Source organism: Lithobates pipiens, unplaced genomic scaffold (assembly GCF_037356315.1).
Source record: "Lithobates pipiens isolate NorthernLeopardFrog02 unplaced genomic scaffold, aLitPip1_a1.2 Scaffold_28, whole genome shotgun sequence".
In the NCBI taxonomy this organism is placed as follows: domain Eukaryota; kingdom Metazoa; phylum Chordata; class Amphibia; order Anura; family Ranidae; genus Lithobates; species Lithobates pipiens.
Genome location: NW_027507789.1, coordinates 188,299,472 through 188,327,333, shown reverse-complemented (window position 1 = coordinate 188,327,333; position 27,862 = coordinate 188,299,472). Strand labels below are relative to the sequence as shown.

The following is a 27,862-nucleotide window of genomic DNA, read 5'->3' as shown; positions in this document are numbered from 1 at the left end:
TATATATTTATAATATATTATATATAATTTCAGTTAACTCATATAGGATATATACACAATGTATAATAAATAACAAATATAAAAGCATTCTGTATATAAAATCTGGCCCTTGCTGTGTATGGGATGTTCGGAGTCTATACAGTGTCATGTTTTGCTGCATTGCAGTACAGAATTGTGCTGTGCTCAGAGCTTTTACTCTCCTCAGCAGGATTTGGGGATTATTTTTCTCATCTGAGCTGGATGAATTTCGGATCGGTTATAAATCTGACTGCAGACACAAAAGTGATGGTTTCTCAGTGTAACTGACTGGCCACTAAACAGACTGGGAGAATGTCAGATTGTATATAGAGGTGACATTTTACTAACTGAACCCGTAACAATTGATCACATTTATGTTTGTGGGAACCTACAACTACAAGTACCAGCCATGTTTTACCACGAAGAAACAAGTTTGCAAGATGCAGTCAGGTCCGTGTTTAAAAGTATAACTAAAGCCATTTCTTTGATTTTGGAGTGGAGAGATCCCTATAAGGGTTTATTGCTGTCTGTGCCCCCATTAGGGAGATTCACTCTCTGTTTGTCCTGTTTACTGTTCTCAAGAGGGAAAGTGAAAGAAATCCTCTTATTTGGGTTGTGAACGGGAATAGAGGAGAAATCTTTCAGTGATGACCAGGTATTTCTTTTACTTTGGAGGGATTTCCTCACTTCATGGTTCGGCCATGGAACAGGAAGTGAAAGGAAATTGTCCAAATGGAACCCCGACAGAGGTTATAACTCTCCCGTACTCTATCAAAAATGGGGGGGAAAAAAAAGTTTTGCTTTGATTCTACTTTAAGGGGCAGTTCACAATGAAAACACATAGGAAGGTGGTTCACATTTCTGTGCAATTTTTCAGCCTAGTTATATGAATAGGCTGAAATTGCACTGGATTGCATTAAAAGTAGTGCATGCACTGCAACTAGAATGCATGGTCCCATGCAATCCAGTGCAGGCAAATACACTGCGTTTGCAATATCATTAGAAAGAATACACTGACACCTGCAGCAAATTGCACACCCAGTGCATTTTGATCACAGTTGGAACAGCGCATGTTTTTTGCACTGCATTCTGGTGTGAACCCTAAGGGCACAGTCACACCAGACGTGCTGGCCAAAAGGCAATTTTGCCATAAGTCCTATTACAGTGATGGCGAACCTTGGCACTCCAGATGTTTTGGAACTACATTTCCCATGCACTCTGCAGTATAGTTGAGCATCATGGGAAATGTAGTTCCAAAACATCTGGGGTGCCAAGGTTCACCATCACTGTCCTATTAGATTAGTTCAGTTATTACCACTGCACTGGTGTGCGCTAAACTGGACTTTTTGTGACCATTCAATAAAGTTACTAGAAAAGGTAAACGGCACAATGCAGCTACACAATAATGTGCGCTGCGGGCATGAACGGGCTCTTAAAGAAGTGGTTAATGTGATTCAGTCGGGTATTGTTTTAGTCATACTGCAGCCTATTTTTTTTCTTATAGAGTGGGAAAAGGATAGCGCTATCTAGTTTTCTTTGCTGTGATCTAATTTCCTGTCCTTGTCACACAAAGGAATTGGCATGTGTCACAGGGACTGGATGAGACAAACCGCAACACAGAGAAGAGAGAACTTCCAGCCTTTTGCCACTCTGCTGGAAATACATGTTTCTTGTTGCTTTTGTCTGAACTTACGAGATTTCCCACCCACCCCGTGATATTCCAGCACCAGGACAGCATATGAGGGGCAATCTCCCTAATGCAAACACAGCAATGAGACAAGGGAAAAGTGTTTTTTTTTTAACCAGACTCCTCTGGACTACCCAGAACTTTGCGAAAATTGGGGCTGAAGTTGGGCTTAAAGGGCAATTGTGGTTTTACTAGAAGATATTAAGCCCTTCCCCCACTACTTTGCACTCACTGGAATGAATATACGATCCATCTCTTTGAGTCAAGAAGACAATCTTCCATTCTTGTGTGTTTTATGTAAAGTTCAATTTTTCCTTCCTTCTGATAAAAGGCAACATTATACTTGTGTCAGCTGTGACTGACACAGGCTCACCAAACCATTAACACTTAGAAAAAGAACGGGTTCCTCAGAATGTCTACTCTTTAGTCCATATGTTTTATGCTATTTACCTATTACCATGGCACTAAAATACAATTCTTGTTTTTCATTTTATTATTATTTATTCCAGCATTCTAAATATTCAACAGCCATTGCCTGCCTACATGCGCTCCAGTGATGGCTGCATGTCATTTGTAAGGGAGGGCAAAAAAACATTAAAAATTAATAATGGTTGATCCACACAGTGCTTTAGCAAACCAAAAGGTTATTCACTCTGGGGGGGTCTCTAGCCAAACCCTGCCTACTACACTATACAAGCTCCTCCTATTTTAACATGTTCAGATTATTAAGTAAAATACATAGGCTAGGTTTCCTTTTTTATGAGCTCATTAAATGCTGAGCCAAAGGCATCAAGCTAAATGATGACTGAGCCTTAAAGCTGATCTCTACGTGTAATGTCTTTTATATAGTTAATAACAAACTATTTACTGCTCTAACAGGTGTGCTGTATGAACTGTAAGTAGCCTCAGGTACATACAGTGTCCAGTAGTGAGATAAAACGTCTCGCCTTACTCGCAGAATAAAATATTCAGGCTGAGCGTAACTCATCCATTCATGGGAAGCTTTATAGTCTATGAATGAATACAAAGCTTTGTCTGATTGGCTGAGGCAGGTGGATGACTTCATCTTCTCCGATTAGAGGAAGTTTTTTTTTTACTCCACCTAACTTGATTTTGTTCTAGGAGTGGGATCAGAAGTCCCCATCCCACTGCTGGAACACAGCCCTGTAATACTGTACATAGCCGAGGTTGCACCCAGTTAATACAACATGCCCAATAAGTGTACCAGCCCAACAAACTATTTAAAGGGTTAGTCCACCTTTACTGACTGTTTCTACAAACTTCCCTATGCATTACATTGTCCTCAATACAGTAACATGAAGTTTTTCTTTTTATAAAAATTTTTTACTACTAATTTCATTGCTCTCCTGTCTCTGGCCTTCATATGCAGGACAGATGGGGAGTGAATTGAGCAGCTGAGGAAAAAAAAATATTTTTTTTTTTCAAAAAGGAGAACTGCATGGTAATGTACTGACAACACTGTAATACACAAGGATGTTGGAGATCAGCCTTAATAAAGGAACCTGCCCAATAAACCATCTGGATCAATGAGCTCTTGTCAGTGCTGGATACATAGAACTGAGCTAGCCCTTTGCCGCATTGAGCACACATTGGTGGACTAGAAGATAAATGGTTACCTCACTGCCATGGTAAGAGACAAATAGCATGAAACCATACATTACCGTTAACCAATCTGTTTCTTGACTGTTAAGAAACTGGTGATAGGAATAAAACGTAGGGTGACCTAATCGCCCCTAAAATTGCAGCACTCATACAAATTCCTATAGATGCTGTCAAATTTGAAAGATGGCCATAGGCACTCGACTACTTGACCCATCACAGTGAGCTTAGTCACTGACCAATAATGGAGGAAATAATATTATCTTTCTCTCCTATCCCAGCAAGTGTTTACTGCTTCACTACAGGCGTTCTTATACAAAATTTTGACATTTTTGTGGGTCACCTCAGATGCAGAATACATTCCAGTGTCCTGAAAAACTTGACAAAGCCGTTATCTGGGATGCTGTTCTCATCTGTGCTTGCAGAGCCACCACTATGTTCTATGCCTGTGGACAACAGAAAATCCAAATAAACATTGGCTGTAGTTGGTAAATACTCCTGGACATAGGCATATATAGACTTGTTAATGGTCAACGCTGATCAGATAAGCTAAGCAGACTGCACAAGAATAATTCTGGATGTATTTTGATCCAAATTGTATTTCTGACCATGTGAATATATAATAAATGTGCAAACACAAAGGAAATCTGATATTGCGCACAATAAAACCTAATGCACCCAGTCTTACAGCTCTGAAACCAATATGCACCCTGCAGCCAATATCGGTGTGTAGTCTCCTCTAGGGTCTTCAGTGATAATAAACTTTCAGAATTTCCCTTTAAGGAAAACGGTCCTGACTCAAAGGGAATCTCAATGCCAAGCCACTTCTTTCAGTTGCTAGGCTGTGTCTGGCTTGAAGAAGGCAGAACTCTGAACTGTGTAATAGGTCTTGTTCAGTGATTCATAAAGCAATGAAAGGTTGGCTTTTTTTTTTTTTTAATTAGCAATGGCAGTTTTCCTTCAGCCTTTAAAAATCTAATCTTCAGACAAACACATTATGGCTGTATGTATGTCTCTCTCTCATATACACATACATAGATACATACACACAATGTAACTGCACCATTTGAAAGGAGCAATGCCATTCATTTTTGAACCTGTAAATAGGAAATGAAGCCTGACACTGATTACTTCCTGGGTGTACTGGACAACAAACTGGCCTTTACAAACAATGGTGGTTAAACCTGCACTAACCTCCCTTTCACAACAATTGGGAGCTGAACCTCACTTGCGATGAGCCGTCCTGATAACCTTCAATGAAATAGCACTGGAGCTCACAACCAAAAACATGGGCATATGTTATACTGCCACCTTACAGTGCCTGGTGTTCTTTAATTTGCAAACAGAAAATTAGCTTACCCAACCTCTTAGGCCCCATAGGAAGACAACAAAATGGCTATAGGACAATTGACACCAAAACATAATGGAGTTCCAGCAATATGTGGATGACTTTCACACATACCTGTGTCACTTGCAGGTGTGCACGTCGTAGATGCGAACACATTCCTGGCAGCTCACATAGCAGCACCAGTGGAAGATGCAGTGGCATTTCTCTTTGCGTTTCTCAGTCCGGGTATTGTGACCTCTTCCACAGCACAGCAGATCACAGCCGTCTATCCCGTGAGATGTCACGTTGCAGGAACGCCCCCGTGTCCCGAAGGAGCCAGTCTCTGGGTTCGGGTCACAGAAGTTTGGAGAGGTCTCATAGTACACAAGGTCCCTCTCGGTGGGAGGTTTGAACAAGGAGTATTTGGCCCGCAGAGTTTCCACCCATCCTCGTGCCTCTCGATGTTTCTCCACGGCCATTTCAGAGGCACTGTCATACTTATCCTTCAAGTGGTCACCGATAGCTCGAAAGTCTGGCTGGGACCACCAGCAGGTCTTTACCTCGCAGCTTCCAGATAGACCATGGCACTTGCATTTCAGGTGCATGTGGTCCAGGATGGTCTGTGAAAAAGAAAGGTAAAGGCACAGGAAAGTGAGGTTACAAGATAAAAAAACAAAACAAAAAGCAAATCTTGTTTAATAATTCCTCAGACTGTAGAAGGAATCATTCTTCATAACTGTCAAAGTGCTAAGCTCTCCCTTTCATGCTTTCACTATAGGCAGCCCCTTCCACTCTACAGGCATGTTGTATAGCTTTGTATATACACTATATCAATTCTCCTGTACATACAGATTGGTGGAATGAAGCTACTTATGCCTGTAAACCTAAAATGTTAAATAACATTTCATAAGGGCGCTGCTTGGCACACTTTGAAATATAAATTAACATCCCTGTGCCTGCGTGGCTCCTGTCTAAATTGGCCTGAGTATATGAATGTGAGTTAGGGACCTTAGAGTATAAGCTCCTTGAGGACAGGGACGGATGTTGCTGTACAATATAATAATTTAATTAGTGAAATAAGTATTTGATCCCCTATCAATCGGCAAGATTTCTCTTAATGTCCAAGGATGTCGGGGACAAGATTGTAGACTCACACAAGGCTGGAATGAGCTAAAAGACCATCGCCAAGCAGCTTGGTGAGAGGGTGACAACAATGCGATTATTCGTAAATGAAAGAAACACAAAATAACTGTCAATCTCCCTCGGACTGGGGCTCCATGCAAGATCTCACCTTGTGGCGTTTCAATAATCACAAGAATGGTGAGGAATCAGCTCAGGACTACACAGGAGAATCTTGTCAATGATCTCAAGGCAGCTGGGAGTATAGTCACCAAGAAAACAATTGGTAACACACAACATTGTGAAGGACTGAAATCTTGCAGTGCCCGCAAGGTCCCCCTGCTCAAGAAAACACATGTACAGCCTGAAGTTTGCTAATGAACATCTGAATAATTCAGAGAACTGGGTGAAAGTGTTGTGCTCAGATGAGACAAAAATCAAGCTCTTTGGCATGGACTCAACTTGCCATGTATGGAGGAGGAATGCTGACCCCAACAACACCATCCCCACCGTCAAACATGGAGGTGTTTTCCTGCGAAGAGGACAGGGCAACTTCACATCAAAAGGGACCATGGACAGGGTCATGCACTGTCAAATCTTGGGTGAGAACCTCCTTTCCTCCGCCAGGGCATTGAAAATGGGTAATGGATGGGTATTTCAGCATCACAATGACCCAAAACACATGGCTAAGGCAACAAAGGAGTGGCTTAAGAAGAAGCACATTAACCACTTCCCGACCGCCCATCGTTATAGGTCGGCTGTTTGAAGAGGAATATCATCGTTATGGCAGCAGCTAGCTGCCATAACCCTGGTATGCTCTTCTTCAGTGAGCGTCGGATTCACCGCAAGATCCCTTTTATCGGCGGAAGGAGAGGGGCCCCCACACAGTGCCCTCCGCGGCTTACCGGAGCCACCAGCAGCGGCGGAGGCGATCGGATCCTTCTTGTGGCCTGACATGGAGACGAGTGAGGGGAAGATGGCCCCCACCCGTCTCGATATCATTGCAGGGCGGAAGCGACGTCAAAAGGTCACTTCCGCCCATAGCTCTTAAAGGGCCATTTTTTTAAATGCCAACATTTCTTTTCTTTTTTTTTTATTGCATTTTAGTGTAAATATGAGATTTGAGGTCTTTTTGACCCCAGATCTCATATTTAAGAGGTCCTGTCATGCTTTTTTTTCTATGACAAGGGATGTTTTTTTTTACATTCCTTGTAATAGCACTAAAAGTGACAATTTGTTTTTCTTTTAAAAAACAGTGTAAAAATAAGAAAAAAAATGCTTTAACCACATGCCGACCAGCAGCTGCAGTTATACTGCGGCAACATCGCTCGGGGCACACAGAGAATCCGGAACTGTGTGTGTAAACACACAGTTTCCGGTTCTCTGAGGTATGAGCAGAGGATGTGTTAGTTTCCCTACACAGTCCATGTCCCCCCTTCAGTTAGAACACAAACTAGGACACACTTAACCCCTTCACTGCCAGTGACATTTTTACAGTAATTAATGCATTTTTAATCGCACTGATCGCTGTATTAACCACTTAACCACTTCCCACCCGGCCAATGTATATATACGGCTGGGTGGGAGCCGCCTGCTCCTGATAGGACGTTCAGGAACGTCATTCAGGAGCAGCGGGATCGCGCCCGCGCAGCGGCGCGATCCCGATGTGCTCGTGTCACCCGGACACGGCACATCTCAGATCGGCAGGAGGGCTCTGTGATTGGCCCTCCTGATCACATGACGGCCGTGTCCAATCACGGCCGTCATGTGATGTAAACAAACAGCCGGTTGCTAGGCAATCGGCTCTCCTCTCCTCACACGGAAGTCACCGCTGAGAAGAGGAGAGCAGAACGCTGCAGCCGGCTGATGATCAGTGAGTATGGGCTGCTTTTCACAGCTTTTTACTCACTGATCATCAGTGTAGTGTAAACACACAACACACCACACAGTGAAAACACAGTCCCCACATATGTCCCCAAAACACACATGTCCCTAAAACATACATGTCCCCAAATAATAAAAACACATGTCCCTAATAATAAAAACATGTCCCCCACATATGTCCCACTAAAATCACATGTCCCAATGATTATCTGCACACATATGTACGTGATCACCTGCACACATATGTACATGATCATTTGCGTACATATGTCCGTGATCACACAAACCAATTATTATACACTTAACGGAATTTTTTTTACCAAAAACATGTAGCAGAATACATTTTGGCTTAAATTTATGACAAAATTTGATTTTATTGGATTTCTTTTCAAATAGAAAAAAGAAAATATTGTTTTTTTCCCAAATTTCCGCTTTTTTTGCGCTTATATCGCAAAAAAAAAAAAACGGAGTCGTGAATAAATAACACCAAAATAAAGCTCTATTTGTGCGAACAAAATGATAACAATTTCATTTGGGTACAGTGTAGCATGACCGCGCAATTGTCACTGAAAGAGCTAGAGCGCTGAAAGCTGAAAATTGGGCTGGGAAGGAAGGGGGTGAAAGTGCCCTGTATTGAAGTGGTTAAGGACCGCCGTATTGCCATTATACGTAATCAGAATGGCACAGGCAGGCACAAGCACGTAGATGTACGTGCCTGCCTTCCAGCGGGTGGGGGGTCCGATCGGACCCCCTCCCGCTGGATACGGCGGTCCGTTTGCCTCCGGGAGCGATCCATGAGGAGGGGATGGCCGTTGGTTTCTGGCCACCCCCTCTCGATCGCTCCTGGCCAATGACGAACTTCCTCCCACTGTGTATTGTTTACACAGGAAGGAGGAAGTGATGTCATTCTCCTCGGGGCGGTCTTTTTGACCGGACTACAAGGAGAAGACTAAAAGTAAGTGCACCAAAACACTACACTGACACATAGGTACACAAACCCCCCCCTGCGCCCCCCCCCCCCCCAGTCACAGTGTCACTGATTGCATTGATCATTTCTTTACTGATCAATGCAGTCAGTGTCAGTTGTAAAAGTAAAAACTGTCAGGGCAGTTAGTGTTAGGTCCAGGGTAGCCCCCTATCACCCCCCAATAAAGATTTAACCCCCTGATTGCCCCTATAGTTAACCCTTTCACCCCCTTTTGCCAGTGTCACTAAGCGATAATTTTTCTGATCGCTGCATCAGTGTCGCTAGGTAGCTAGTTATTTTTTTAGGTTCACCGCCAGGTTTTTATAGCGCTAGGTACCCTGATATACTACCCAATAATGGTTTTAACATTCTGATTGCCCCTAGTTAACCCTTTCACCCCCTTTTGCCACTGTCACTAAGCGATCATTTTTCTGATCGCTGCATTAGTGTCGCTACTGTCGCTAGGTAGCTAGTTATTTTTTTAGGTTCACCGCCAGGTTTTTATATCGCTAGGTACCCCGATATACTACCCAATAATGGTTTTAACATCCTGATTGCCCCTAGTTAACCCTTTCACCCCCTTTTGCCAGTGTCACTAAGCGATCATTTTTCTGATCGCTGCATTAGTGTCGCTACTGTCGCTAGGTAGCTAGTTATTTTTTTAGGTTCACCGCCAGGTTTTTATAGCGCTAGGTACCCCGATATACTACCCAATAATGGTTTTAACCCCCTGATTGCCCCTAGTTAACCCTTTCACCAGCGATCACAGTATAAGTGTCACTGGTGACGCTGGTTAGCCAGTTAGTTATTTAGGTTCCCCGTCAGGTTTTTATATAGCGCCAGGGACCCCCATATACTACCTAATAAAAATTTGAACCCCCTGATTGCCCCTAGTTAACTCTTTCACCACTGATCACCGTATAAGTGTTACGGGTGACTCTGGTTAGTTTGCTTTTTATAGCATCAGGGCACCCACCATTTATTACCCAATAAAGGTTTAACCCCCTGATCACCCGGCGGGTGATATCAATTAGGTTTTAGGGTCAGGGTCTGCGTCGCCCCAGGCAGCGCTTGGTTAGTGCCAGTACCACTAACACCCACGCGCAAAGCATACACCTCCCGTAGTGGTATAGAATCTGAACAGATCAATATCTGATCTGATCAGATCTATACTAGCATCCCCAGCAGTTCAGGGTTCCAAAAAAACGCATTGTTAGCGGGATCAGCCCAGATACCTGCTAGCACCTGCGTTTTGCCCCTCTGCCCAGCCCACCCAAGTGCAGTATCGATCATTCACTGTCACTTACAAAACACTAAACACATAACTGCAGCGATCGCAGAGTCAGGCCTGATCCCTGCGATCGCTAACAGTTTTTTTGGTAGCATTTTATATTTAAATCCGGAAGGCAGTGCTTGGTTTTCGGGGGCCCGTACGTGGCTAGGCTCCCAAAAAGTCCCCCACATGTGGTATCCCCGTACTCGGGAGAAGCAGCAGAATTTATTTTGGGGTGTAATTTGACTTCTGCCCATAGCATGTGTGAGCAATATATCATTTAGTGACAACTTTGTGCTGAAAAAAAAAAGTTTGTAATATTCCCGCAACTTTTGGCAAAATATAAAATATTCCATGGACTCAACATGCCTCTCAGTAAATAGCTTGGGGTGTCTACTTTCCAAAATGGGGTCATTTTGGGGGGTTTTGTGCTATTTTGGCATTTTATGGCCTTCGAAACTGTGGTAGGTAGTGATAGGTAGTGAGGAGTAAAATAAAAAATGTATGCCCTTAGAAATCCTGAAGGCGGTGCTTGGATTTCGGGGTCCCGTACGCGGCTAGGCTCCCAAAAAGTCCCACACATGTGGTATCCCCGTACTCAGGAGAAGCAGCAGAATGTATTTTGGGGTGTCATTTCACATATGCCCATAGCATGTGTGAGCAATATATCATTTAGTGACAACTTTGTGCAAAAAAAAAAAAAGTTTGTAATATTCCCGCAACTTGTGGCAAAATATAAAATATTCCATGGACTCAACATGCCTCTCAGTAAATAGCTTGGGGTGTCTACTTTCCAAAATGGGGTCATTTTGGGGGGTTTTGTGCTATTTTGGCATTTTATGGCCTTCGAAACTGTGATAGGTAGTGAGGAGTTAAATCAAAAATTTGCACCCTTAGAAATCCTGAAGGTGGTGATTGGTTTTCGAGGTGCCGTGCGCGACTAGACTCCCAAAAAGTCCCACATATGTGGTATCCCCATACTCAGGAGAAGTAGCGGAATATATTTTGGGGTGCAATTCCACATATAACCATGGCATGTGTGAGCAATATATCATTTAGTGACAACTTTTTGTAAAAAAAAAAAAAAAATTTATTTTTTGTCATTATTCAATCCCTTGGGACAAAAAAAAAATATTCAATGGTCTCAACATGGCCCTCAGCAAATAGCTTGGGGTGTCTACTTTCCAAAATGGGGTCATTTGGGGGGGTTTTGTGCCATCTTGGCATTTTATGGCCTTCAAAACTGTGGTAGGTAGTGATAGGTAGTGAGGAGTAAAATAAAAAATGTATGCCCTTAGAAATCCTGAAGGCGGTGCTTGGATTTCGGGGTCCCGTACGCGGCTAGGCTCCCAAAAAGTCCCACACATGTGGTATCCCCGTACTCAGGAGAAGCAGCAGAATGTATTTTGGGGTGTCATTTCACATATGCCCATAGCATGTGTGAGCAATATATCATTTAGTGACAACTTTGTGCAAAAAAAAAAAAAGTTTGTAATATTCCCGCAACTTGTGGCAAAATATAAAATATTCCATGGACTCAACATGCCTCTCAGTAAATAGCTTGGGGTGTCTTCTTTCCAAAATGGGGTCATTTTGGGGGGTTTTGTGCTATTTTGGCATTTTATGGCCTTCGAAACTGTGATAGGTAGTGAGGAGTTAAATCAAAAATTTGCACCCTTAGAAATCCTGAAGGTGGTGATTGGTTTTCGGGGTGCCGTGCACGACTAGACTCCCAAAAAGTCCCACACATGTGGTATCCCCGTACTCGGGAGAAGTAGCGGAATATATTTTGGGGTGCAATTCCACATATAACCATGGCATGTGTGAGCAATATATCATTTAGTGACAACTTTTTGTAAAATTTTTTTTTTTTGTCATTATTCAATCCCTTAGGACAAAAAAAAAAAATATTCAATGGGCTCAACATACCCATCAGCAATTTCCTTGGGGTGTCTACTTTCCAAAATGGGGTCATTTGGGGGGGGTTTGTACTGCCCTGCCATTTTAGCACCTCAAGAAATGAGATAGGCAGTCATAAATTAAAAGCTGTGTAAATTCCAGAAAATGTACTCTAGTTTGTAGACGCTATAACTTTTGCGAAAACCAAAAAATATACGCTTATTGACATTTTTTTTACTAAAGACATGTGGCTGAATAAATTTTGCCCTCAATGTATGACTAAAATTTAGTTTATTTGATTTTTCTTATAACAAAAAGAAGAAAATATCTTTTTTTTTCAAAATTTTCGCTCTTTTTCCATTTATATCGCAAAAAAAAAATCGCAGAGGCAATCAAATACCATCAAAAGAAAGCTCTATTTGTGGGAAGAAAAGGACGCAAATTTCGTTTGGGTGCAATATTGCATGACCGCGCAATTACCAGTTAAAGCAGCGCAGTGCGAAATTGGAAAAAGACCTCTGGTCCTTAAGGTGTTTATTGGTCCGGAGCTGAAGTGGTTAATGCAAGTGGTCCCAAAAATGTGTCAAAATTGTCTGACGTGTCTGTCACAGTCACGATAAAAATCGCTAAACGCCGCCATTACTAGTAGAAAAAAAAATTAATACAAATGCCATAAAGCTATCCCCTATTTTGTAGACGCTATAACTTTTGCGCAAACCAATCAATATACGCTTATTGTGATTTTCTCTCAATACATAGAAGAATACGTATCGGCCTAAACTGAGGAAAACATTTTTTTTATATATATTTTTTGGGGATATGGCAAAAAATAAATATGCGTTTCAAAATTGCCGCTAATTTTTTGTTTACAGCGCAAAAAAAAAAGAACTGCAGAGTTGATGAAATGCCACCAAAAGAAAGCTCTAATTGTGGGGAAAAAAGGACGTTGATTTTGTTTGGGAGCCACGTCGCATGACCATGCAATTGTCAGTTAAAGCGATGCAGTGCCGAATCGCAAAAAGTGCTCTGGTCTTTGGCCAGCCAAATAGTCCGGGGCTGAAGTGGTTAAACGTGTCCCGTCCCGACGAGCTCGCGAGCAGAAGCGAACACATATGCGAGTATCGCCCGCACCACATGTGAGGTATCACCACGATCGGTAGAGTGAGAGCAATACTGCTAGCCCTAGACTTGCTCTGGTAACTTAAAGTGGGATTCCACTGTCTTGATCGTTTTTTTTTTTTTTGCATACTGACAATCATTATTATAATTAAATCTAACACTTACTTTTTCGTTTTTTCCATCCAGCAGCATGCTGTTTTGTCATTAAAAAAGATTTTATAAAACCGTCTCCTGACGGTTGTCATTTTGCCTGTGGGCATGTGAAGCCCACAGGCATCCTCTTCCGGGAGAGTGCGCTGATAAAAGACCAGCATGCACCACCCGTTCGATTAGATCTCGCGCATGCGCAGTCAGCGCTATATTGAGCGCCGTTGTAGTGTCATATTTTGCTGCCTGTTGGAACGCACGGCGCGAGTGTTTGGAACGCATCACGCATGCGCAGTACGCAATTTCTGGCGGCAACGTCACTTCCGCAGCATCCTGTGATAGGCAGCAAAATATGACACTACACCCTCGGTGATGCCCAAGGCATCCTGGGAAATGGTGACATACTTCTCCCAGGAGCCTTAGCGAGCCGGGCTGCCGAGGGAAGTGACGTTTTTAGCCCGGGCAATGGAAGAGGCAGATTTCGTGGGACCACCTAGCAACCGCAAGAAATAGGTAAGTAGAAATTTTTTCATTATCCAATTAATTTTATTAAGACCCTTTGCTGCACATACAAGTTAGGTTATATTTTTGGTGGCAACACCACTTTAAAACATACAACCTGTAGATTTTTTTTAGATTTTTAAGGTTAAAGGTTTGTCGCCATTCCACAAGCGGGGGCGCAATTTTGAAGCGTGACATGTTGGGTATCAATTTACTCGGCATAACATCAAAAATTGGGCTAACTTTACTGGTGTCTTATTTTTTAATTTTCTTCAAAAAAAAGTGTGCTTGTAAGACCGCTGCGCAAATACGATGTGACAGAAAGTATTGCAACGACCGCCATTTTATTCTCTAGGGCGTTAGAAAAAAAATGTATAATGTTTGGGGGTTCTAAGTAATTTTCTAACAAAAAAAAAAATAGTTTTAAAGTGGAGGTCCACCCTAAAGTGGACCTCCGCTCTTCGGAACCCTCCCCCCCTCCGGCGCCACAATTGGCACCTTTCAGGGGGGAGGGGGGTGCAGATACCTGTACAGTACAGGTATTCTGCACCCACTTCCGGGATAGCTCTCTGTGGAAAGGGGCGTAGATTACGCCCCTTTCCGCAAGTGCCCGCCCCTTTCCGCAAGTGCCCCGCTGCCTGCTGGGAAACACACAGATCCCAGAGGCAGCGGGGACCGTCCTTATTGCGCAGCAAGATTCGCGCATGCGCAGTAGGGAACCGGGAAATGAAGCCGAAAGGCTCCATTTCCTGATTCCCATACCCAAGATGGCGGCGGCAGCACCTTACAGACGATCGAGAGATCGGCTTCAGGTGCCGACATCGCGGGCGCGCTGGACAGGTAAGTGTCACTATTTTAAAAGTCAGCAGCTGCAGTATTTGTAGCTGCTGGCTTTTAAAAAAAAAAACGCGGAGTCCCGGTGGACTCCCGCTTTAACTTGTAAACAACAAATCTCAGAAAGTGGCTCGGTCCTTAAGTGGTTAAAATTCTGGAGTGGCCTAGCCAGTCTTCAGACCTTAAAGTGGTTGTAAACCCTTACAACACACTTTGACCTACAGGTAAGCCTAGATTACGGCTTACCTGTAGGTCCAAGACACGGTTTAGGAGATATTTGCCAAAAGACAGGCACCGCTGTCTATGGCACATGTGCCGTGCAGGCGCACTGAGCGCGGCACCCGTCAACGGCGATATGCCGCGCGTGGCGGCTCCCATGCGCATGCGCGGGAGTGACGGCTTCGCCGGATGACAGCGGCGGAGTAGCGAGACCCACTGAGAAGATGGATGCGCCGGACTACAGGGGATAGCGGTGACATCGCTGGCTCCTGTGTCAGGTAAGTGACACATAATGGATTACTATGCGATGCATTTACCTTTGCAGGGAATGAAAGAGGAAGTAAACTCATCAGGGTTTACTTCCTCTTTAATCCCATAGAAAATACGTGGAGGGAGCTGAAGGTTTGAGTTGGAGACTTGAAAGGGATCTGCAAAGAGGAGTAGGACAAAATCCCTCCTGAGATGCATGCCAAGGCATTGAAAATGGGTAGTAGATGGGTATTCCAGCATGACAATGACCCAAAACACACGGCCAAGGCAACAAAGGAGTGGCTCAAGAAGAAGCACATTAAGGTCCTGGATTTGGCTAGCCTGTCTCCAGACCTTAATACCATAGAAAATATGTGGGGGGAGCTGAAGGTTTGAGTTACGAAACGTCAGCCTCGAAAACCTTAATGACTTGGAGAGGATCTGCAAAGAGGAGAGGGACAAAATCCCTCCTGATATGTGTGCAAAGCTGGTGGCCAACTACAAAGAACGTCTGACCTCTGTGATTACCAACAAGGGTTTTGCCACCAAGTCATGTTTTGGGAAGGGGTCAAATACTTCTTTCACTCATTAAAATGCAAACCACTTTATAACTTTTTTTAAATGCATTTTTCTGGATTTTTTTTCGTCTCTCACTGTTAAAATAAACCAACCATTAAAATTCTAGACTGATCATTTCTTTGTCAGTTGGGGATCAGATACTTTATTCCTTCCCTGTATACAGGTAAGGCAGTGAGGGAAGGTAAAACAAATCCCATCTGTATATCAGCCTTTTGCAGCACACAGGGCAATACAGGTAAAGCTGAAGAGATCATTGGATTTTTGGCAGACGGAGAGATTTTTCTGCACTTGCAGTTTGTAAAGAGACAAAACACAGGGAAAGGTGCATGTATTACAAATATGGATTGTACACTTTAATACTTTTAGAACAGGTTACCTTTCATTTGTTCTTTAATATAAAGATAACCTGTATATTAGGTCTGCTGCTATTTAGAATTAGCCGAGTGTCCCACATTACCCAGATTGTGTATAACAGTGCATTTCTCTTACCGCCCTTCCTGCCTCATTATTGTGCCTATTCATGGCCGATCTGGCATCTGGTCTGTTCTCCCTGGCATCAGCAAATTCTCTGGAAACCAGGACCCCAAAGTCTGCATCTTCACTGCAGCCGCCCCACTTCCAGCCATCCCCCGATGAGCCTTTGTGGTGGGAGTCACAGCCGCAGATGGTGGAGCTGCCCTCTGCACAGGACCGGGTCACAGCAAAGGCCACTCCAGCTGAAGCGATGGCATGAACAAAGGCCGACTCCCGCGTGGCTTCAAGAGACAAATAGAAGGCACACTCTGTTACACCATATTTATATTGCTGTTACATCACTATTACATCAGAGACACAAGGAAAAGCAGGACATTATTATAATAATGGGCAGCTGCTGAAATCACTATGTACAGCCTCACTGGGGAAGGTTGGGATCTCTACAATGTGGACACAGACAGCAATACGCACTTTATTGGGCTTATCCTCCTCTATATACAGAAAAATAAAAAGCTTCTGGTTGTAATGTGGCTTTAATGAAAATATGATTTATTAAATCCCTCAGCACTTTTTTCTTTTCTTTTTTTAAGTACCTGACTGGTCATTACAACACAACCTAATGTTCGTAAACCTGGTCCAATCAGCAATCATTTATTTTATAACATTAACCCTGTGCAGGGATAAAAATAAAATAAAAAATGTGCGATTCTCTTTGGCTCTGCACTAATCCCTTCCTCCACAATCCAACTCCAACCTGCTTCTATGCAAATTCTCTCCTGCATCATCCAAAATGTTCTTCCCATTGGCTCTGTACAGACCCCCTCCTGCACCATCCAGAATTTCCTTCCCATAGGGCTCTGTACAGACCCCCTCCTGCACCACCCAAAATGTTCTTCCCTGTACAGACCCTCTCCTGCACCACCCAAAATGTTCCTCCCATTGGCTCTGTACAGACCCCCTCCTGCACCATCCAGAATTTCCTTCCCATTGGTTCTGTACAAAACCCCCTCCTGCACCATCCAGAATTTCCTTCCCATAGGGCTCTGTACAGAACCCCTCCTGCACCACCCAAAATGTTCCTCCCATTGGCTCTGTACAGACCCCCTCCTGCACAATCCAGAACTTCCTTCCCATAGGGCTCTGTACAGACCCCCCCCCTCCTGCACCACCCAAAACGTCCTTCACTGGCTTTGTACCACCCAAAATGTTCCTCCCATTGGCTCTGTAGGAACCCAGTCCTGCCCCACTCAAAGTGTTCTTATCATTAGCTCTGTAGGGGCCCCCTCCTGCAACATCCAAAATTTCCTTCTCATTGATTGTACAAACCCCCTCCTGCACCATCTAAAATTTCCTTTCCAATGGCTCTGTACGATCCCCCTCCTGCACAATCTCAAACCTGCTTCTCTTTGGCTCTGGACTCCATGTATCCCATTTTGCACCATCCAAAATGTCCTTCCCATTGACTCTGTACAGACCCACCATCCCTTATTTTCTTCCTATTGGCTCTGCACAAACCCCCTCCTGCACCATCCAAAATTTCCTTCCCAAAGGGTCTATATATGTACCCCCTCCTGCACCATCCCAAACCTGCTTCTTTTTGGCTCTGGACTCCTGCACAATCCAAAACTTCCCTCTCATTGGCTCTATATGGATCCCCCTTGATTCATTCAAAACCTGCTTCCCTTGGTTCAGTAGAGATCCCCTCCTGCACTAATCTTCTCAAACAGAACACAAAGCATTACATGGCGACACAAAATTAAATCAATGTTTTCCCAGCTAGGCAGAATGTGCATGCAGGCAGGAGAGAAGAACAGCACATTACTTGCTGAGAAGAAATTTTTGGCAACTGAAGCAAAGTATAACCTCAAGTTTTCTTAATTTCATTAATATCCACTTAAAACTGTCCCAGCACATCTCCTTGCTCAGAGATGTGCCCTGCTATGCCCTGAGCGCAGACTGCACTGAGCTGTGTTGCTGGACTAGAGCAGTTAGAGTATTACAGTGCAGATCTATGCATCACGGCGTAAAGGGATTAATCCTCTTATTAAAAAGATCTCCCTCCTTTTCCCAGTGTGGCCAGTTACCTGCTGGGACGCTCAATCCCCTTTTGTGTTCTGGTGTCACAGTGTATTAGTGACATAATGATGGACGTCCCTGGGACCCGATTGTGACCAGACTGCCATTTCTCTGCCGATCCGTAGCAACAGGCAACTTTGCGCAGACTGCTCGCTGTCCCCTGCTTGTAGGGGGAGCAGCGAAAGGGCGTGTGAATGGTCCTGGAGTCCTGCTGGGCCCAGAGCCCCTCTCAGCCTCTCAGTGGGGTGGAGGCTTAAACTCCTTTCATTCTGCACTAAGCCCATTTCACTCATTCAGCCAGTGTTACTGAGCTGCCAGCCTCCCTGAGAGCGAAACCCACATGCTGCCATCTCTGGGAACCTGCTAGCCTCTCAGCCTGGGACTGCGCTTCGTACACGGGAAAAACCCCAACACACAAACAAATATATATTAAAAAATGGCGGACAAGATGATTCTGTAGCATGGCTCTTCTGCAGTCTGCACAGCCCAACATTATGAGGGACAAGCAGCCAGTGATAATCTGTATTTAGAGTGTGAATAAAGTGTACATAAAGAATGCTGGCAGTTTTGTACATACACACTATGTCAAGCCAGCATACAGACACCATAAATATCCTACATTTAGACAAATACATTCAGTATGCTATATTCCTGTTTTAAATAAAGTTTATGGACAGGTGCTGCAATCTCATCTTTATTTGGATCATGTTAAAACAGACCTACTAAATCAATCAGCATTTTCTATGATTAGCTACAATTTTCTATTTATTACTCATTAGTAAAAATAGAATATTCATTATCAAATGGAGAAAATTGCACTCTAATGCCCCATACACACGGTCGGAAATTCAGACAGAAATGTCCGATTGGATTATGTTATCAGAATCCGATCGTGTTGTGGGCTCTATCTGACTTTTTCCGTTGGATTTTCCGACGCACAAAGTTTGAGAGCTGGATCTAAAATTTTCCGACAACAAAATCCGATTGTGTGTAGACAATACCGACGGACAAAGTCCCATGCACGCTCAGAATAAACTAAGAGACAAAAGTTATTGGCTACTGGCCCATTTATACTCCCGAAATACGTATTTGACGTCACCTCGCTCCGAACGATCGGATTTTCCGACAACTTTGTGCAACCGTGTGTATGCAAGACAAGTTTGGCCCAAAATCCGTCGGAAAAAATTGGAGGTATTTTGTGATCGGAATGTCCGACCGTGTGTATGGGGCATAAGAATAAGCAGATACCCCACCCATAAGGTGGCGAAAAAAAAAGCACAGCATGCATGTTTTGACTGCTCTGTCTCATATATAATCACACACTATGCACAGAAATAGGTATTTAAACTATTAATACAAATTAAAAGATTGTTTTCCCATTAGTATCAAAATGTAGCTTCTCATATATACAGTCTTATATATATATATTTTTTTTTCTCTCCCAAGTACACTTCTATTTGCATTTTCTACTGTTCTGGCAAGTGTGAAGGTAAGCAGAATCAGCTTTAGTTAGAACACTAAGCCGTACCTTTATCTAGTACTGGTCCAAAGATGGCAAGACTGTCATGGATCGTGGTACAGTTCCAGCGCCTGCCTCTGAACTGATGTTGGCACTCCTGTATTCCTAGCTTCACCCCTTCGGCCACACTTGGCATGATCTCAATGTAGTTTCGACAGAATCGCATTTGCTTGGGCACCAGTCCTGGTATGGATCCACAGAGAATGGGCTGTGAGCTGAGGGAACTGTACTGCTGCCCCAGTGCCAAAGACCTACATAGACAAAGTAATAGACAGGTAAGGAGTCAGTAGGACAGCATATAAGATGTATGCACACCTTCACTGACCAGTCGGTATTGATAATGGTCACTGCAGTCTCTATCAGCACAATCCTTTCGGCTGAGGCATTGCTGACCTCGTTTTCTGAATATATTATTTTCCTGGCTGTCATGATGACTTTACATGTGACAGATGAGGAATGTCCTTATGCTTATGTGAGGTTATTAACTCCTGACAGCTAGTCAAATAGGAGAGGTCAGCAGTGATTTCCTTAAGATGGTTTTCATGACAAATTTCCATTTATTACTTTTTCTTTGCTTTTTAACAATTTATTAAAATCTTAGTTGACAACCACTCATACAAATGATCCAATAATATTTTACGGAAACCTGATCCCCATTGTCCCTGGTTTCCCAAAAGTGTTCCAAAAACATTGAACTGAGACCTGCTCCCCATTGTCCTTGGTCTCATACAAGTCTTCCAATTGAACTGAGATCTGTTCTCCATTGTTCCTGGTCACATACAAGTGTTCCAGTAACATTGAAATAAGACCTGTTCCCCATTGTCCCTGGCCACCAACAAGTGCTGCAATAGCATTGATCTAAGACCTGTTCCCTGTTATCTTTGGTTTAATACAAATGCTCCAACACCATTGAACCAAGACCTGTAAAAACACAACATAAAGCAATAAAAAACATATCAAACAGCTATTCATACGTGCCCCTATTCATATTAATAATACCTTACATAGACATTTTTTTGTGTTTTCAGATCATTCATTTTCTGGGAAAATAAATTAATTTGGGTAGAGCAAGGAAGCTGAGCAGGGAATTTCTCTGGTTTTGTTTTGTATGAGTTGGCCTTCCATGTGCTCCTTGCTGCAAAGGCCAGTTATAGGTGGGGACAATGGCCATTTGTTTGTACTGTTCAAATACTGGTGAGGGGACTTTAAAAACCCGTTTTTAACGTATACCTTTAGACAGAATAATTTGGTTGGTTGCAGGCTGGTCAGTAAGTTGAGCTGGGAATTTCTTTGGTTTTGTTTTGCATGTGTTGCCCTTCCATGTGCTCCTTGCTGTAAAGGCCAGTTATAGGGGAGGGCAGTGGTCATTTGTTTGTAGAGCAAGGAAGGATTATAATCAGTCTGTGTGACCACAGTACCATAGGGAAAGGAAGTCAGGTGATTGGTACACCTGACAAAACCTTGATGAGTGAGGGTAGATCTTTTTTCAATGGACCATAGACAGCAATAAAAACCTACTAAAGTATCAAGTGTACAGGAAGTGCAGGTAATATCTCCAGTAGAATGTAGACAGCAATACAAATCCATAAGAGGGTCAATTCTTTCTTTAAACTACTAAAATAAAAATTGTATTACTATTTGGGTCTGTTGGCGTGATTTTCCTTCCTTCCAGTTTAAATAACAGGGGAAAGTGAAGGAACTCCCCCCACCAAGGACACAAAAAATAGAAGTTTTTGAGATTTAACTGATAATTTGTAAATTTACCATTGAATTATCTGGCCTATAGTACTTCCTTAATAGCTTTCCCAGCTATGAGCCCATAGGGGATACGGGCGCTGTCTGCTCAGACGAAGACAAACTCATAAAGGGGTTGTCAGTCACATTTTAGTCTTCACACTCAGTGCTTAGGCCATAATCAACTCCAACAAGTGCTCTCATATTATTGTATTCAGATCTGTTTCCTGATGTCCTTGGTCTTTCATGCCTCTTTAAATTACACCCCAGACTCTTCCATTGATGTTCCAGGACTAACCTTGCAATAAATACATTTGAGGATTTGCATTTGCCCTCCATAAAACATCTCTAGGAACCGGACACACTCCATGCATTAGTGAGTCTCCTCTTCTGTTCCTCGGGGAGACCTCATTACAAAAGACTTAAGACCCCCATATCCTCCTTATCGCTAACCCAGACAGAGCCACACCAGACAATACTGCTCATCCTACAGCCTAATCCTCAAACAATACAAGAGATTAAGATGCCCCGGATATTACCTAGTGGTAACTTATTCCAGGTCATCCAGCTGGGTACTAGTGTAATCCTCCTTGGGCAGACAAATGTAAATGGACCAATGTGCTACAACCACTCAAACACTGACCAGATATTCAATATATCAGTGAGAAAAAAACAAAACACATCACAACCTTTTTTCAATGTAGCAACCATGGATACCTAATCCATATGGGAAGAACTCTTTACAAAAGAGAACAATGATAAGTCAATCAAATCTTTACATGGGATATTAATATCTGTTCTGACTTCTGAAACATTCCAGAACTCACCAGTGCTAAATAGAAAAGTGGAGACATCACCTATCGCAACCAAATCCTGATTACCATTGGTCTTCATGGCTTTCTTGTTTTTAACACTTTAGGCAACTTTCCTATTCCGTGTTTGCTCTGTTGGGTTATGCACTTATGACATACCTACCAACACTGATGACATTCTAAAGCAAGCCTACACATATCCGTTTCTATAGTAGACTATGTAGATATACATAAGTTAGATAGGTGAGGGAATAATTACCAACCCCTCATAGAAGGTTTTTGATTTTTCATTTAAAGGGTATCTCTACCTCAAACCCCAGAAAGATTTTACCCTCAATTCCTGTGAGCTTTTTATTTCAGTCTGTGTTACTTTTGCAGATTACCCCTTACATTCTGTTGTCACAGACAGGGAGGGGGAATTTCTCCAAAGGAGTCCGGTATAACAGTAAACACCTGTCAGGGATTCTAATCCTTTCCCAGAAAATGTTTTGGATACTCTTACACTTAACCAGTTCCCACCCAGCCTATAGCAGATTGATGGCTCGGCGGGGGTTTCATCATCCTGATAGGACGGCATATGACGTCCTGCAGAACAGCCGCTTGTGCGTTTCCCCCAGGGGCATGCAACGTGGCAATCGGTGGGGAAGTGTTTCACTTGGCATCACTGATTGCAGTAAAAGAGCCTATGATATAGGCTCTTTACCATGTGATCAGCTGTGTCCAATCACAGCTGATCACAGTGTAAATAGGAAGTGCCAGTTATCGGCATTCCTCTCCTCACACTGACAGCATGAGAGAAGAGCTGATAAGCGTCTTTCCTCAGTGGGGACATCTGCACTGATAATTAGAGCAATGCTTATCAGTGCAGCCCTATCAGTGATGCCCACCAGGAATGCCTGTCAGTGCCACCTCATCAGTGCAGTCCATTAGTGTCCCTCAATGTAGCATCACCAGCGCACATCAGTGAAGGAGAAAAATTTATTATTTACAAAATGTTATAACAGAGATGAAGAAGAAAAAGTTTTTTGTTTTTCTCAGTCTTTTTTCATTTGTTTAGCAAAAAATAAAAAACCCAGTGGTGATTAAATAGCACCAAAATAAAGCTCTAATGGTCTCAAAATTTATAAAAAAATCTTGTTTGGGTACAATGTTGCATGACTGCGCAATTGTCATTCAAAGTGCAACAGCGCTGAAAACTGGCCTGGGCAGGAAGGGGGGGGGGGGGGGGTGAAAGTGCCTGGTAGGCAAGTGGGTAAAGAATTAAAGTATGCACTGTGCTGTACATGTTCCTGAACGGTCATGCAGAAAGCTAAAAAAATTTAAATTTCAGCACACATGTGAACATTCACAACAATTCATTTACATTTCAGAGACAATTTACAGGGAGACCATCTGTACAAGGAGACTTCAGCTTTGAATGGAAGCAGCCATGTTAAGTCAACCCATCATCTTCCTATGTCTTGCAAGGACCCAGACAGTGCCTGATAAAGGGGTCCTGGTGGCCCCTAAAATGTTGCACCTTTACTGCTGTGATGTGATTACTTTAAACATTTGGGCTTCTTTTTTGAAGATCCACGGTGTGCTGGTGATATATACAGTGACAATTTACAGCTGGTAGTTACTACAGCACACATTTACTTCTTGCCAGGTTCCAGGAATGTGTGCAATGGGAATATTATACGTGATCGAGTAGTGAGCTCTCTGCAGCTTGTGAGAATTCTGTGGTAGATGGTCCCTTCCACCTTTTTGTGTTTCAGCTCCTCCTATTGCATTCTCCAGAAAATAAAAAATACATAAAAACACCCAACAGGGAGAGTGGGACTCCCTCATAATGGCCACAGCAGGAGTGATGACCCCGTAACTATAGCATAGTCATCCCACCAATAGAATCCCCAAGAGATTTAATTAACTATCAGGTGGTTCAACGCTCCAGCATCTACCAAACACTGAAATATCAGCTTTGGGTGGTCTGACAATAAATAACCAAAGCCACAAAACTTTGGAATAGTCTTGTACAAGACCACGCATGGAGAACAATCTATAAGTAAGGAGAGAAATACCATAAGCTACTAGATAAAATCTTTCATACTGATCAAAGGTTTGTAAATCACACCATCCCAATTCCAATGCAAGAATGTCCAGCCTACAAGAATCGGCAGAGCTTATTTGATACTCAGACAGAAAAAAAAAACTCATCTCTACTGACAGAATCCCAATACGGAAAAAGATATTACAGTTTAGAGTCAAATACCTCCCAAGCATAGCTGGCTCTTTCCATTGCAACTAAATGTGCAGCTGGTGAAATCTATGCACCCCTTACCTAGGGAGGGATATTTCCCAATAAAAAAATCCATATCAATAAGGTAGAAAATACAATAAAATTGACAGTTATTGCTTCCAGTTTGACTATTTTTTGAGACATTTACATCAGACCATGAAACACAGAATGCTCAATTTACAAAGCCTTAAACGTCAGTTCAATGCATTATATTTTCAATCATGTGACTGTAATTTTCAAATTTCATTGGACTCAACTGAAAATAATTTTTTCAAAATAAGGTTACTTATCCTGGTTTGTTAGCTTTGAATTGAGCCTACAGAGAGGAAGGCAATCACCTGTGAACAGATACTAGAATTCGGAATACATTATTTGACTATATGAAATATCTGCCATACAGTAACAATAAATATCTTTTGACAGTGCTGTTACTGTTAAAGCTGCCAACAGAATGTAGAATCTGTACCAGCTGGGAAGTTACAATCAAAGAGCAATCCAGAGGGTAAGAATAAGCTAACATATTCCTCATTTGTTCTATAGAAACCCTCCAACATACATTAACACTGTGTCCCTGCATACATGCTGAAAGACATTAATACATACAAAATATTATAATCTGATATGTATTAATACTTGTCATCATAGTATTACATTTATGAATTCCCCCTTTTTATTTTGTAAAAAATGTACTTTCATTTTTTTTCTTTACATTTAAATGCAGACCAAGCTGTCCAGCAAAAGTGACAGGGCCTAGGGCACTGCCAGGAATGGAGGTGGTACAGCGGGTATTTTTTATTCCCATTTTGCATGTTTAATGTGCACAATAAATAAGCAGAATCAAAACCACAAAATGAATTATGGAACAGCCATAGAGAATTCCTCAGTATTGGGGAACTGCTATTGCATGTTTAAATGAAAATACGTTTTCTGTTTCAAGGACGATGCTTTCTGTACAACCATGGCCAATTCGCTAAACACCTGAGAAGTGACAGTCACAGTCTGTTCTTACAGATCTCATATATGTGGGTATGTAGGATGTGGATTGAATTATATGTAGAGGAAATAAAAAACACAATAGCATGATGGGACGGACACACTGATGACAAAAGGAACCAAGATGTGCACCAGGCAATCATAAAATGCCTCTCTGGTATATTTAAATTGGAGAAAGGTAATAAAACATCTCAGCATTTTTATACAATACCTTGGTGTTTACCAGTACCCACTGGTGTGTGTCACCTTTTAAAGTGTGTAAATTTATTGCCAAGGCACCCCACGGGCCTGCGAACACAAGCACCAAATGGGAGCTTTTACATCATGTCTACATTTCTTCCTAGTGTAAAATACAGAACTAATCACATTTTCATGTACACTTGTTAAAAACAAAACAGTTATTGTGAATGTATTACAGCAAGGAAAATGACCCTTGAGGAGTCATAAGGACCCCTGCAGAAGGCTTATCAATAGAAGTAGTAGGTGATCTCTTACCACCAAATAGGGTAACCAGCCAAGACGGGGACAGCAGCAAAAAACCACAGGAAGTGCAGAATGTGGAGCCTGCCCATGGGGGGAGAGCGCTGTGCGTTGGGAAAGTCAGGAGACCTTGCTGGAGAAGTAGGGGGCATCCCATGAGAAGCTCGGTTTGTCCTCTTGCTGAGTGTCTATTTGGGGGGGGGGACAGGAGGTTTTGGCTACTTTATACCCTGCCTGCTGATCATGACAAGGAGAGGGAAGCTAGATGTCACCAGACAACCAATCCCTGAACCATGAGACAAGGTAAGAGAATCCTCCCTACAGGGAGCAGTCAATCAAAGTGCCCCCTCCCTCTTCAACAATACTTCTTTATCCAGCCTCTTACTTATCTCTCCTCTATGCCCTTTCATGTCTCCAAATCTCATTCTGTCACATCTTTCAGGATAAAGTCAGTGCAAAGAGCAACAGTAATGAGAATTAAATGCCGCAGCCCAGATCAGCCAATCACATGTAACCTTTCATGGACTCTTTCACACAATTGTTTATTTAATGCAGTCACTGGGTCCCACTGATCACATTGTTATCTTACATTGTCACACTGTACACTCTATCGAATGTACCTTATGTGGTTTACAGCTCACTAGTACAGCTCTAAAAAAAAAAAAAAAAAAAAAAAAAGTTTGATTATGAATAACTTGAAAAGCATGATGATCTGCAAAAATTACTGTGTATATTTGTTCAAATACAGCCCTCATTTCTATGCCATAGGGAGGGTCACAGCTACGCAGTGCCCGGGCTCAATAGAACCCCAATCCATACAAACCTTATGGCTTTTTTTTGTGTATGTTTTGGTTGAAGCAAGAAAGAGTTAGAACCCTTCAAGATTATATTAATGTCTGTGTACCCATTCTGTCCCCATGAGAATGGGACAGGAAGCAAGCAGAAATCTATTTGGTGAAAATAAGTCAACTGTCACTGTCTGCCTTACAGAGGGGACCCTGCGTGGTCCCAATATGTTAAATGTTCTTTCCACTGGTGACGTGTAATGTAACGCATGCCAGCGCACAAAAATATGTGGTAACACACAAGTCTTAAAGCAAAGTTCCACCCAACAGTGGAAGCTCCGCTTATCTGTATCCCCCCCCCCCCCCCCCCGGTGCCACATTTGGCACCTTCCGGGGGGGAGCGGGTACTTGTTTTTGATGTTAGAAGTCTGGCCCTCCTCCTCCTTCCCCCGCCAATAAGAGAGTGGATGCAGAGTAGGGAACCGGCTGTGAAGCCGCAAGGCTTCACTGCCGGTTTCCCTTACCGGCTATGGCGGCGGTAGCACCCGAAAGCCGATGGAAACATCGGCTGGGGTGCCGACATTGTTCCAGGACAGGTAAGTGTCCTATTATTAAGTCAGGCATATGTAGCTGCTGACTTAAAAAAAATGTTGTGTGGGGGCAGAACACTGCTTTAAGGCGGAACTAAAGTCTACAATTAAGGAGGCCTTTTTCTTACATATATATATATATACACACACACAAATATATATATATACACATACATACACACATACATACATATATGTATGACCACATACATGTGGTCTTTCAAACGCTTTTTTTTTTTGAGGAAAAAATACACTAATTCATTAAAAATAAAACAAAACACTAAAGTTAGCCAAATTTTTTAGTATAATATGAAAGATGATGTTACACTGAGTAAATAGATACCTAATATGTCATGCTTTAAAATTGTGCACGCTCGTGGAATGGTGACAAATCTCCAGAGGTGACGCTTTACAATGTTTCTAATAAGCGATCGTTTTTCTGATCGCTGTATTAGTGTCACAGGTGACGCTAGTTAGGCAGGTAGGTATTTAGGTTCGCCGCAGCTTTTTATAGCGCCAGGGACCCCCATATACTACCGCATAAAGCCCCCTGATTGCCCCCTAGTTAACCCTTTCACCAGTGATCACCATATAACTGTTACAGGTGACGCTGGTTGGTTAGTTATTTTTTTTATAGTTTCAGGGCACCCGCCATTTATTACCTAGTCTCACTAGTGTA

At 42.7% G+C, this 27,862-nt stretch overlaps 1 protein-coding gene across 1 annotated transcript; it reads right to left on the bottom strand.

Moving 5' to 3' along the window:
* Nucleotides 1-26,048, bottom strand: WNT3 (Wnt family member 3). The gene is made up of 5 exons (XM_077460153.1): nucleotides 25,824-26,048; nucleotides 19,521-19,762; nucleotides 15,932-16,197; nucleotides 4,788-5,272; nucleotides 1-3,771 (listed from the first exon to the last, which is right to left on the bottom strand). Exons 1-4 carry the CDS (start codon nucleotides 25,958-25,960, stop codon nucleotides 4,793-4,795), a joined length of 1,125 nt encoding a protein of 374 aa, XP_077316279.1. The 5' UTR covers nucleotides 25,961-26,048; the 3' UTR covers nucleotides 1-3,771; nucleotides 4,788-4,792.
* Between the last annotated feature and the right edge of the window lie 1,814 nt (nucleotides 26,049-27,862).